The 12,837-nt window shown below is 45.2% G+C and overlaps 1 protein-coding gene across 1 annotated transcript; it reads right to left on the bottom strand.

Annotated features, from left to right (window-relative positions):
- Positions 1-2,943: 2,943 nt before the first annotated feature.
- MIX23 (mitochondrial matrix import factor 23) lies at positions 2,944-12,782 on the bottom strand. Its single transcript, XM_036380495.2, has 5 exons — positions 12,601-12,782; positions 11,408-11,533; positions 10,789-10,935; positions 8,409-8,468; positions 2,944-4,920 (listed from the first exon to the last, which is right to left on the bottom strand). Exons 1-5 carry the CDS (start codon positions 12,649-12,651, stop codon positions 4,870-4,872), a joined length of 435 nt encoding a protein of 144 aa, XP_036236388.1. The 5' UTR covers positions 12,652-12,782; the 3' UTR covers positions 2,944-4,869.
- Positions 12,783-12,837: the final 55 nt, after the last annotated feature.

Below are 12,837 nucleotides of genomic sequence, written 5' to 3'. Positions count from 1 at the left end.
GAACCTCCTCCTCACAGGTAACAAATGATGCAAGACGCTGTAAAAAGTACTTCAGATCTGACTTCAAGGCCTGGTTTTGGTACACAGCCCCTGAGATTGAGAAACTGGGGCTGCAGGGGCCCTACACTCAACAGTATTGATTAGTATTACAGCATGTTACTGAAAAAGATATTGCAGAATTTTCCAGACTTGAGCACCAGTGCTATGGAGGTGGACAAAAAGCATTTGAGGAAAAATCATTGTCCTGAGACAATATTTTTGTGAACAGAGAGAAAAATCCTTCCAGTTCTCAGGAATATAGGGAGTAACAGCTGTTAAAACTGGAATTCTGCCACTTTTACCAACTTCTCTCCAGATGAGGAGTTCCTCAGAGCCCTATTCATGGAGCTGATGACAACTCAAACCTTCTTTTGCATAAGACCCTGCTGATTCACTCAAATGCTGATCATGTTCCACCACCTGTGCCTTATTCATAGAGCAGGACAGATAAGTTAAGGAACTGGAAGAGCCAGTTCACCTTACTGAGGCCAGAAATCAGAGAATGTGTCCAACAACTGCACAGCACCAGTGCTAAAACAGGGTATTTTATAAACCTCTCCACTCACCAGGATACAGATCCTGCTAACTTCCTTGGGAAGGGATGTTAAGATTCCCCAGGGGAGCAGTACATTCCTGGAGAACCTTGATTCTGTCTAGCAACAAATACACTGAGCACAAAGTCTAGGAGGGTTCATTTATAGTCTTGGAAAGACTCTAGGTGTGAAACTAAAGATATTAATGTTGCATGGAAATCATTCACTGGACTCCATATTTCTGGGTTTGCTGGCTTTTCACTTTAAAGCATAACAACTTTTTTTTCCCCAGAATGCACAATTGTGCAGAAGGGGAAAAAAATCAAGACTAATTATCAGCAAGTTGATGCTGAAGTTCACAGAGGCAAATCAGACTGTTTCCTTTCCACGGCAGTGCTAATAGGCTGTCCCAAAATCCAATGATATTTCTAAGTCTGGGATGCAGTACTCATCCTGCACAAGTATTTCATTAAACCACTTTGAAGTGCTGACATTTCACAGACCTGTGATCAAAGATGACCAGAGGCAATTGATCAACCTTATCTGGGGCAATCCCCAACTCCACCCACCCCTCTCTACACTAAGTTTTGGATGTAATGAACCAGGATTTGGAACACTGCCTTGAAAAGAACAGCAAACCCCACGCTGACTCTTGCACAACAAGGTGAGTGTGCCCCCTGTGGTGATTGAGACGTGGCTGGTATCACGTCCCAGTCCACGCTCTCCATCAGCACAACTGGCAGCTTCCCCTCACATCACTGTGCTGCTGTTTCCTTGGAAAATCTGCTGGGACACCACCACTGGCATTTTGGACAGCTTTGAAGCTGAGTAACATCTTGCACCGTGTACCACTCCAACACAGAAGGAACAGATCTTTACCACTTGCAGGCCACTACTCCTTGGTCCTGTTTAAGCAATTTTAAGAGTGCCAAGTTATTGTTGATAAAAACACCAGTACAAAAAAAGCAGACATAATAACCTCCACCAAAATCCAAAACCCAGGGTTATGTATTTACAAGTAATTTTTAAACCAGGAATGAAGTCAGCTCTGTAGAAATGATTGTGAAAGCCAAGTCAGTAAGGTCAGTCTTCTGGTTTCACAGTAACATGTAATTGTGGCTGGGCAGGACATGTGGTCTGAATGTCTTTAAGAGTTTCTAGAGGAAAGCAGCCCTCCATGTACCAGCTGAAGATCTGTTTTCATCATCACAGGAACAACAGACTTGATTTTCAATGTGCTGGTCTGCAATAAGGGTTTCCCCTCCTGCTACCCATCCTGATTTTGAAAGATTTCTGACATTGTACATGAAAAAGGATCAACAGAAACCCGACCTTCAGCAGCACAAAGCTATCACAGCCCAGCCTATGCTGAGCCTCTTCCTCCCAGTCTGCTTCAAGACAACTGAAATCTACTGTTAAAAATATTCTATAAAGAAATTACCTGTTTCATCAGTCTTTCATGCCTACAGGCTGCAGAAGACAACAGCACTGAATGATAGAAAAAGTTCAAACAACACCTCTTTCTATTTCACAGAAGGAAAGATGCACAAGCTTGAGAGGACTTTCCAAGCATGCAGGATCTGCCCACCTCTATTCACCATTTGCAAGCAATGGGAAAGCCCCAGGAGTGGAGGCAAGGCACCCAGACTCTGGACACAGCCATCAGCTGTGCTCAAATGCCCTTACTTGCAGAAACAAAAGTTAAAACCAGGAAAAGGATGAAATTCTGCAGTTTGGAGGGTCCACTATTTGACCCCCATATGACAGCAAACAGCCCAGTAATTTTGTAACTACCTCAATGGTAACGTTGAAGCAAGGTTCAATCCCTGACTAAACCCTATCCTGGAATCCTGAGGGGACCCTAGACACAGAGTTTACCTGTGTGGCACACAGCTCACAGCGATGCCATTTGCACATGTGCCAGAACAACCCACTCCACACACACTCTGAGGCTCCCAGGAACAGCAGAGCCGTGTCCTCCTGCCCCGTGCCCCAAGCGTGGCATGCAATTCCATTTACTCACCATGTGCTCCATCGAGTTCAACAGCAACCTGAACGGCCTCTGAGCCACCTGACTGGCTGGGGACTACTGTAAGAGACACCCTCTGTGCTCAGAGCAAACCAAATAAAGCAACTCAATGTCTTCCTGCAACCCTCTGTATGCAAACATCCCAAGAAGGGATGCTGGGGGTTTGGGAGTCTTCTCAAGGTATCAGTTTTTCATACTCAGATTTGTATAGGACTACTTGCTTGGCCTTATATTCAAACTGAAAATAATTCTATGCTGGGCTGATTTTTTGGGGTTGTGGGTTTTGGGCTTTTTTAACATAGTTTCCTCATAAGTAATGCAAAAAAAAATCTGCGCATCACATCCATTTCACAGGTCATTTATCACAGCATCTGCTTAAGTGAAGAAGCTTTCCACAACAGCTGAGCAAACATCTGGATGGATAAAGGAAGACAATGATTAATTCTCGTTACAGTCTCTAGTTTATACAGAAATAAAAAATTATATTTCAAGACTATTGATCTAAGTCTATACACACATGTATCAGTTTCTATTGTAGAACTGGCTTAAAAAGAGAATTTGTCCTTGCAGTTGATCCAAGCCCTGGAGAGAGCAAATATTTTAGACACCTATACTAGAGGTCAATAATAAAGTACCAACTTTGAAATCAAAACTTACTGTTCTCAACATCTCATTAATTGACCATCATCTCCTGTTGAAATTTCATTAGTGCCAATTCAGCCCAGGTTGATGAGCATTATTTGATTTACAATGATGATGATGAACAATTATAAGAATTTAACAACTGAAGAACAAGAACAACATTTTCTGCTTTCAGAGTTGCAGAAAAACAATGAGAAATCTTCAAGAATGAGTGCTCCAACTCAAAGTTCTGCATAAAGCAGTTGCAGTATCTTGAGAAAAAAAGAGGGGAAAAAATGAAGTTTGAACATTAGGATTTATATCCTCAAAGACTTAAAATAAATTTCTACCTCATTCTCAAAAAAAGGTGAGACAAAATAACCCTGGTGCCTAAAATAAAGGCCTCCAAACAGTCTGAGTCTTTACTGCACAAACATCTATAAAACAGATGCTGCTGCACAGATCTTTGCCAGCTCTCAGTAACACAGGTACATTCCTTCATTTATTTATCCTGTTCCCTATATTTTCAAAGCTTTAGGGATTGGAGAGTATGTCCAGTAATTTCACTGCTGTTGCTGAATTCCCAAGTGTTTGCAAGACAGGGATTTTTAGGGCTCTGTTCAAGGTCAGTGGTTCTTAAGATCATCTCAGCTGGCAACCACACAGACCTTGTCACTTGACTGTCAGCCTGAGATAAATACAAAATAAAAAGTAAAAAGTAAAATACACAGTTGTAATTGCAGCAATTCAGCTTTCCTCCTACTCATCTGCCTTTAAATGCTGTGGTACTGCAGGGGTGCTGCATTCAAGCTTTCTAAACACAACATCATGGCCAGGATCAGCAGGATCAGGTATGCACAGCTGTTTCCTCAGCTCAAACACAACTCACCTTTAGAACTACTCTTAAATATTCAGAGGGAGGGACAAAAAAGGGTCCCTGGACAGTCTCATTCCCAAATGAGACACATCTTCAGCTCCAACCCAAAGTGGTTTAAATCGACACCATATTCCCTATATAAAGGAAAACTCCAGAACTTGGAAACACAGACCAAAGGGCAGTAAGCAACAGATGCTGCCTGTCAGCATTGCAGCAGCAATGGCAAACCTGTACCCACACACAGCTCTGAGCCACTGCTGCTCGTGTTGAGCAGTTCAGAACAAGGCTGGTAACTTCTTACTTTCAGAGATGCTGAACATACTACACTTGCTGATCAGTCTGCAATCTTTATTTCCTTTCAGACTTCAGCAGATTATTTCCACAAAAAGACCATGTTCACTGATATTTTAGCAGGCACCAGTTCAGGGAGAGCCTTCTCCTCCCTGCTCAGGATAGGTTTTACTCTTTCTTCCCCTCTGGGATCACTGAAGCTGTGGAAGTTCAAGAAAGATGCCAGTTTTGCATTCCGATTGAAAATTGTTTTAATACTATAAAACTCATTTGTTCACATATTTTGTACAAAAGATTAGTTGTTTTCTCTTAATTACAGGAGGATCATTTCAAGCTTGAGAATTCAGCTAAGTAGGTCCAAAACAAAACAAGACTGGGTTCTACTGGTTCTGGAGGGTCCCAATTCAGCTCACCCAAGGTCTCTTTCCAGTTTGGCTCTCACAGTTATGGACCACCTTGATGGAAAATGCCTCACATCATCATTGACTCTTCGGAGGCTTGTAGTGAATTCGGCACCTCTCATTAAATACCTGAGACACCAAAACAGAAGAGCAAAAGTGAATCAACCCCATCCAGGAAATGAGCAGAACTTCACAGACAGTTCAGGCAACTACCTCAACTACCTGGACACCCATCTCAATCTGCCCAGTTCTGAGGTATCAATAAATGATACTTACCAAGACATCCATCTCCATTCACCTTCACTCCTGGCTTTAGTAAATCCAAAGTTTGCAGCCTGATGTTGGGAGACTGCACAGCACTAAGTGTTCTCCCTCAGAAAATGCAGACTCTTAATCCTGGCAGGCTGTTATCATAAAAAATGCTGATGCCTTTTTGTTTTTAAAAGAGAGGGAAATAATCATGGGAAGGCTCCTGAATAGTTGTGTTCTGTTAGGTTCACTCTGGCATTCAAACCTGGGTGCTGTATTCCTGTCTTTCCTGAGCAGGCACATTTTACATTGGCATGACAGCCAAGAAGAGGGGCAAGGGCTCCTGAAAGCCAGGTACACACTTCCAGCACTCTGCCTGCCTGTGCCAATGCTGCCAGTACTCCCTGCAAAGGGCACAGCACTCCTGCCTCACTCACCTCTGACACCTTCTCTGGGTAAAATTTAGCCTCCAGAACTGGATACTGAGGATCATGTATATTTAGCTTGAACTGCCGCCAGCCTGCCCTAAGGAGGGCCAAGAAACGTGACTATGTAAAGTAAGGTAGCCTGAATCCAAAGCAAAACACACAGGCTCCCACCAAGGCTGCAAGTGCTCTTCACAAGCCATTTAGTTATTTATCAGTTTTTATCCCAACTTGTCCAGCACAAGTCCTGAAAGCAACACAAGCACCACCTGACACCAAGCTGAGGCTCTGGCAGGTGTTGGTTGTCCCACCAGCATTCCCACAAGAGCATATTTTGCCAAGCTGTCCAGGGATTTGGCAGACCCAAATGCCTGTGATCATCAGGATATGAAGCTTCATGAACTCTCCCATTGGCTTTATGTGCAGAGTGAGTGATCTTGTAATTTTGGGGAAGTTATCCAACACTTTATATAAATACACAATTTCAAGTTCTATCTTCCTAGAATCTTCTACAGCAGATCTTACTCACAGTTCAGAACCTATGGCAACTTCAGCAAAAGTGAAGCCTGGAGCACACATTAGTTACTGCATTGCTTTTCAATAATTTTGGAGCAATTTTCAACTACCTTTCAAATTTAATTTATTTAAAGAAATAGACATGGATTACAAACTGCTTCATACTGCAGAAACAAAAGCTGTGATATAGTTTCTTTCACACACAGAAATGTGCAGCCATTATGTTGCCACATGGAATGGACACCTCTGGAAGAGTTCAGCTGAGTTAAAGGTTTGAGATCAGTGACAGGAGAAATTAAGAGCAACAGCATCAAGTCCAATACAGAAACATTTTACTACTAAACAAATGGAACTGGTTTTTGTCCATCATCTGTTAATGACATTTTAATAGTATATATGTCTAAAAGAGTATATATGTCTAAAAGGGAAATACTCTCTAAAGCACTGCAAGGGTCTGTAGCATCAAACAATGCCAGCTTGCTTGCTATCATGCTAAATTTCAAATTATCTTCAACAGTAACTCCACAGCCTGTGGCAGGATGATCAACACTGCAGTCTTACTAACACTGCCTCCTACTTTTAGGATCATGGGCTCACAGATCTCAGTGTGTTACTCGGGCCACTTAAATCCACTGGTCTACCTATGAAGTGCTATTCTCATTTTTCACACATTTTTCAGGAAAAGCAATGGCTGAGAAACCTTAAAATTTATGTTACTAGTCAAAAGTTTAATTTTTCTGGCTTTTACGTATTTGTATAAACCACTCCAACAATAAATTCCAATTTGGAGGTGCCGGACAGAGACTAATGCAAGTGTCTTGTTTGAAAGTCAATTCCTTGTTTGGTATCATCCAAATTCCACATGCATTTCTCTAAAGTAGCATCCATCTGTATGCCACTATTGCTACAGTCAGCCAGTGTTTAAAAATCTGTTTCCTAATCAGATTTTTCCAATTAGTTTTTGGTTGTTCAGGATTAATGGAAATACACAAGTATACTTCCCAACCAGAAGTCTACAAAAGTAAAACACCAGCCTGCACACCAATAATCACTTCTATGTAACAAATTGCATTCAGTCTGCAACCATGACTGGCTCTAACTGACATTTTAACACGCAGCTAAAAGAGACATTTATTATTGTGAATATTCAGAGCACAGTACAGCAGAGCTGGAGATAAAACCCAGAAATATTTATCTCTTCAAGCTCCACTCTGAACATTGGCTGAGGAATACACTAGCAGGCTAAAGTACCCCTGCACCATGCATACCTCACTCTTTCTAAACTCTCCATCTTCAGGAAAAATAAGACAGTTCTGTCACCAGTAAAAGCTTAATGCAGCTACAAGAAACCTCTGGGATCATTACTAAATTTGGTGCTTCAGAATGAAGAGTAGGCTGGGGGCTGTTCCCCTGTAGCAGAGTTGCTGTGAAATATTTGCCCCTGGTGACCTGCAGGATGTTGCTGGTAAGGCTGTGGCATTGATTAGTCAGATCTGAGTGGGTTTAAAATTAAACTGAAGTGCATGCTTCGCTTTTTTGGGACAGTACAGAGGTGTGCTGATGGCAAAGCATATGCAGGAAACTGTAAATGCTCATTTCATCAGCCTGCACTGAGGTTACTGACAAACACCCAAGACATAAAGCTGCATTGGTTTTACACTGGTGCAATCTAGGGGACTAAAATCATGAAGTAGTGATTTAAAAGGAAGGTGCAGCTAGTACTGGCTATTTGCAAAATTCCTTTTTGCATTTAGAGAGGGAGAGAGGTTCTCTGCAGTATTGAAAGCTCTGAAAAGCTACATCAAACCAGAAAAGGATGCCAGGTGTGAAACGCTGCAGTGGCACAATACAGCCACCTCAGAATTTAAGCTCAGTGGACAGACTTCGGGCCATCAGTCCAGAGGGTGATCTGCACCCTCTGCTGACACAGGGAGAGCAACAGCAAGGCTGCCCTTTGCACCAGGGAGTGTCTGTTCAGGCCTGAAGAAACTCCATCAGGAAAAGGTTCAGCTTCTACAGCTTCACCCTCTCCTGAGCTCTGCTGAGTTGTGATCAGCACCAGATACAGGCAAATGTGAAAAACCCTTCTCTCTGACATTGTTAGAGGCCCTAAAAAGCTTTTCAGAGAAGTCACCACAGAAAAGCCTACAAAGTGCTCAGCCCCTAGCAAGGAGGAGAAAGGGACACAGGGAATAATCCACACTCCTTCCTCCATGCTAAATCAGATACTTTTCTTCCCCTGGCAGTGAAACTGAAAAGTTTTGATCTCTGCATCCAGAACTGGGAAAATGACTGACTTGAAGCATCTCCCCCAGCAGTGCCCTCATCTATTTCTAGTTAAGCTGCTTCACAAGGCACCAGTCCCACCCCTCCAGTGCAGGACTGTCTGTTGGGACAGAACATCATCACTATTAAATGACTGAGTACCTTCCAGCTTCTGTCGTTTACCACTTCTTCAACATTGAGCTCCGACTGCATCAGTTTCAACTGCAGAAAATAAGAGATACAAGGGTTATTGTCAAACAGGTCTCCCTGCAGCCTTCAGTATTTATTACAAGTGCAACTTTCCAGCTCCCAACCCCAGCACCAGGTGCACACCTCCTGTGATGGTGCAAACCAAAGGGCACGATATGTAATCACCCTGGGAGCCTGGCCCTTCTCAGGGCACACACAGGTCTGCAAGGGCACAGTGAAGGCAGACTCACAAAGCAAGCCTGGCAGTAGATCCTCATTACTCATGCTCTATTCCTAAATAATGCCCATCCAGATTTGCTAGTAATTAACTGATTAACACTGATGGCTTCACAGGCACAAATAACTGCACCTAATGCAAGCACTGAGCACAGGGAATTCCAGGGCTGGGGTTAGCTCTGCAGCCTTGAGTTACCACTCTTGCATTATTAGAGTCATATATGAAGCTGGCAGCAAAGCTAGGAATCCAGCTAGGATTCTGGATTTAAAACTGAGGTTATCTCTCTGCTTCATTTGCTATCTACTCAGTGCACTGACCAAAAAGGGTCTGCAGTCCGATCATGTGTTGTTCATGCCGTCTGAACCAGTTAATATTTCATGTCATCACTGCAGGACAAACCAGCTCTACACAGATGCAAAAGCTCTGGCAAGAACTACCACCAATACACAGTTCTTGAACACTCACTTGACCTGTGAGAAGAGTAAGATTCTCTCTGTTTCACACCTATTAGAAACCCCAAGGGCCAGGTGTGACAGTTGTGTTCGGGTAATTTGGTCCTGAGGCAATAGTAGGAGATTTAAGAACCATCTGCCATTTTGCCCAAATTTAGGATGTATTCTTGTTGGAGTCTTTAACACAACAGACAAAGAGTCAGAGTTTATGCATTTTCAATACATGGTTCCAATTAGAGGCCTGGTGAATAGGTGCAAGCCAAGACAGCAATCCCACTAAAAACCTTCCAAGTAAGATATCCAGGGACACAGAGTTGCTACAGCTGTTGGATGCACCTTCCCCAACTCAACAGGACTTCAATCTGTTTGAAATAAGAATCCAGCATCCAGAGTGACTGGATGACCAGGATAGTCTCTATAAAATAAACACTCAGAGGATCTTTAGTAGTTCAAAGAAAATACTACTCCAAGTTTTCTCATTCAGTGACCCAGAAGTAATAATTTTGCATGAACTCCTCCAAGTTGTACAACTAGCAGGATCAGAGAAACACACATAACAAGGGAAAAGAGATCTGTACTGCAAGCAAGTGAAGAGATATTTGAAATTCCCACTCTTAAAACTAGGATGTGCTCTGTCAAGATAGCTTTTCTGACTTGTAGAAAAAACATGACTCTCTGTGTTTTGGAGAGCCAACAAAAAAAAAAAAAAGCAGGGGGGATCACACCTCCTATGGTCCAAGTACAAATCTGAGGTGATCTCATAAAAAACTCTGAGATGTTTCTAAGTCAATGAATGCTTTCAACATTTGAAGTCACCCCCAATCATTAAACACTTTCATTGTGATCTTCCCAGTGTTTTCAGAGATAGATTTTGGTCTCAGTAACTAAATGATTTAAAGAACTGGCTCTGCTAACAAAATTTGTAGAAAATACTAAGCAACCACTCCAGTTTTCCAGACTAATATCCATGCTTGTTAGCAGCTCAGTAAGTGAGGCTTTAAGAATAAAACTGCTTGTCTGCCACATGCTTCTCTCAGTATCCTTTTCCTTACAAAAGGGGCCCTGGAAGTGAGGTGAGAACTTCAATGGGGCTCCTTTATCCGCTTCTGATACTCAATCCCCTCTGGTCACCTGTGGTAAAATATTTCCCACCGACAGGCCAGAAGGTTGAGAGGGCATTTGCACATTAGAATTCTGTATACAAACCCAGAAGTCTCTCTCTCACACCATCACAAGGTACTCCAAATATTAATCCAAGAAATACCAAACAGCAAAAAGGTTGTATAAGTGGAATTCAAGGTTGCCTGGGAGCATCTTGTAGAGAACAAACATCTTGTAGGAAAAGTTAAGCTGTGCTTCAGTGGTGTCAGTCAGTGAAGGTTAGAATCCACCATGGGAAAGAATATGTGTTTTTCTACAGCATTCATGTAGAAGAATCTCAGGAAATGCTCCAGTTGCAGGATAAAAGTAGCTCTCTGCCTTTGGGGAGACTTTGGGAAAATAATTCTCACAAGACCCAACGAGAACCTTGGAAAAGACTGCTTGACTCAGGATCCACTTCAGGTTCTCTCCATCACACTGGTCCTTCCTTTCCTATTTGGGAAAGATACCCACTTCTTCTTCCTCTATAAGTGATCTCTCAAAGGTTCCACCCACCACTCACCTTTGTCTGCTCTTTCCTGAGTTGCTTTAATAATGCTGCATCTTCATGGGCCTTTTCCCTCTCTTCTTTGAGGGTTTTCACTACAGCAGAAGTCTGAGAGATGCAGTTTTTGATGATTCTTTCTCTCTTGGTGTGAGCATCCATCAACTAAGTGGGGAGAAGAAGAAAGTCACAGTGACTCATCAGAGAATAAAAACCTCCCAGTTGTAAGTTTAAAGACTTTTCTAGAGTCATGGTATTGCTGTGCCAACAGAAATCCCTTTGAATTCATAACCTACATGTGGGAAACAACACTGCTTTGAGCAGCAGCTACTCTCAATTTAGACTATCCTGTCATCCTTGCTCTTACCAAGTTGATCAAAAGTCAAAGGTAAACATGACTAGTCTTGCAGAGCAGCAGGAAAAGCAAGCACCTTTTTTAAAAGATTCCCGAAGGATTGGTATTGCAGAACAAAGAACTCCAAGCAGTGCATGGAGATGTTGAGCAGGACAGCTAGGAATACACAAAGCAGGATCTACCAAGGCAGTGTCTTCCTCAGACCCTGAGGATGTTTCAGTGGCCACTGCACACAACAAAGCAGTGGGAAGGGAGCTGAAAGTGGAAGGTGAGCACACTCACAGACTCGTACAGCTCTTTACATGTCTGGCCAGGATCAACTTTCCCCACAAAGGAAGCTGTTGGAATCGTAGTGTTTAATTCATGAACAATTCTATCATCGATTGTCCTCATCACCCTGAGCAGCTCCTGTATTAAAAGAGAGAGAGAGATACTTGGTTATATCTCTCAGAAAAGCCTATGACAAAAAATTTGCATAGTCAAGCATTTTAATAGAAAGTAAATAGGATTCCTTACAAAGAGTGGGAAGTGCACCAAAGGAACAATCCCACATGCAGGAGTATGTGCTGCAAACCACGGAGTTTCCTTGGCAGCAAAGGCCAGAGCAGGGGTGAGTTACTGATGCCCCCTGAAGCCCCCTGGCCCTGCAGGCAGCATGGACAGGCTGAAGAGCCTCTGCCCAAGTCCCCGTCCCCACTTCCACACAGGAAACCGGGCACAACCTGCACCAAAACGGCAAACTTTGAATAAAACCCCCCATCATTCCGGGGGGCGTGAAGCTGAGCTGGGGGAGGTTTAGGTTGGGTTTCAAGAAAAAGTTTTTCTCACAGAGAGTGGCAGAGCACTGGAACAGGCTCCTCGGGGCAGCGGTCACAGCACCAGGCCCGACAAGTTCAAGATGTGTTTGGACAACACCCTCAGGCAGCTGGTGTGACCCTTGGGGTGTCCTGTGCAGGGTCGGGAGCTGGACTCGGTATTCCTGAGGGTCCCGAGCTACTCAGGATATTCTGGGATTCCGTGTTGGAGGCACCGGCCGGTTCCCACGGCCCCGCCGGCCTGGGCCCCGCTCGCAGCGCCGAAGACACGGGTGGCAGCCCCGCTCCCTCAAACGCCGCGGAGGCGCCCGCGGAGCTCCCGCCGCCCGCGTGGCTCCCGCGCCGCGAGCGCTCCGTCCCGGGAAGGGGACCTGCGGGGAAGGGGAGGTGTCCGGCCCCGCTGCTGCCGGAGGGAAGAGGGAAGGGGAAGGAAGGGGGGGGGGGGGAAGGCCGGACCCTGCTCCCTTCCCGCCGCATCCCGCCGGCCGCCAGGAGCGGGGTGACCTCGCGCGCGGGGCGCGCGCTCCCGCGGGGCCGTTCGCCGGGAGGCGGCGGGAGCGCGCGGGGCGCGGGAGGCGGCGGCGGTGGAGGCAGCGCCCGGCCCGGCCCGGCCCGGCCCGGCCCGGTCTGGCTCGGCCCCGCCCGCCCCGCGCGGCTCACCTGGAACTCGGCGAAGTCCTCGCAGCTCGCGGCTCCACTGGGCGCCGCCATCCTGGATCGGCCGAGGGAGCCGCGGCGCCCAATCCGGCGGGGAGCCGGGATGACGCGCGGGGCGGAGCGGGGCGGGACCCGCCGGAGCGCGGCCCCCGGCGCAGCGGCCCCCAGTCGGGCATCTCCACCGGCAGCGGCCTCGCGGCCCCTTCGCCTCCTGCAGCCGCTGCCAGAGCTCCGGCCGCC

The sequence above is a fragment of the Molothrus ater genome, chromosome 2 (assembly GCF_012460135.2).
Source record: "Molothrus ater isolate BHLD 08-10-18 breed brown headed cowbird chromosome 2, BPBGC_Mater_1.1, whole genome shotgun sequence".
Classification (NCBI taxonomy): Eukaryota; Metazoa; Chordata; class Aves; order Passeriformes; family Icteridae; genus Molothrus; species Molothrus ater.
Note: the sequence above shows the minus strand (reverse complement) of the source record. Positions and strands in the feature narration are given on the sequence as shown.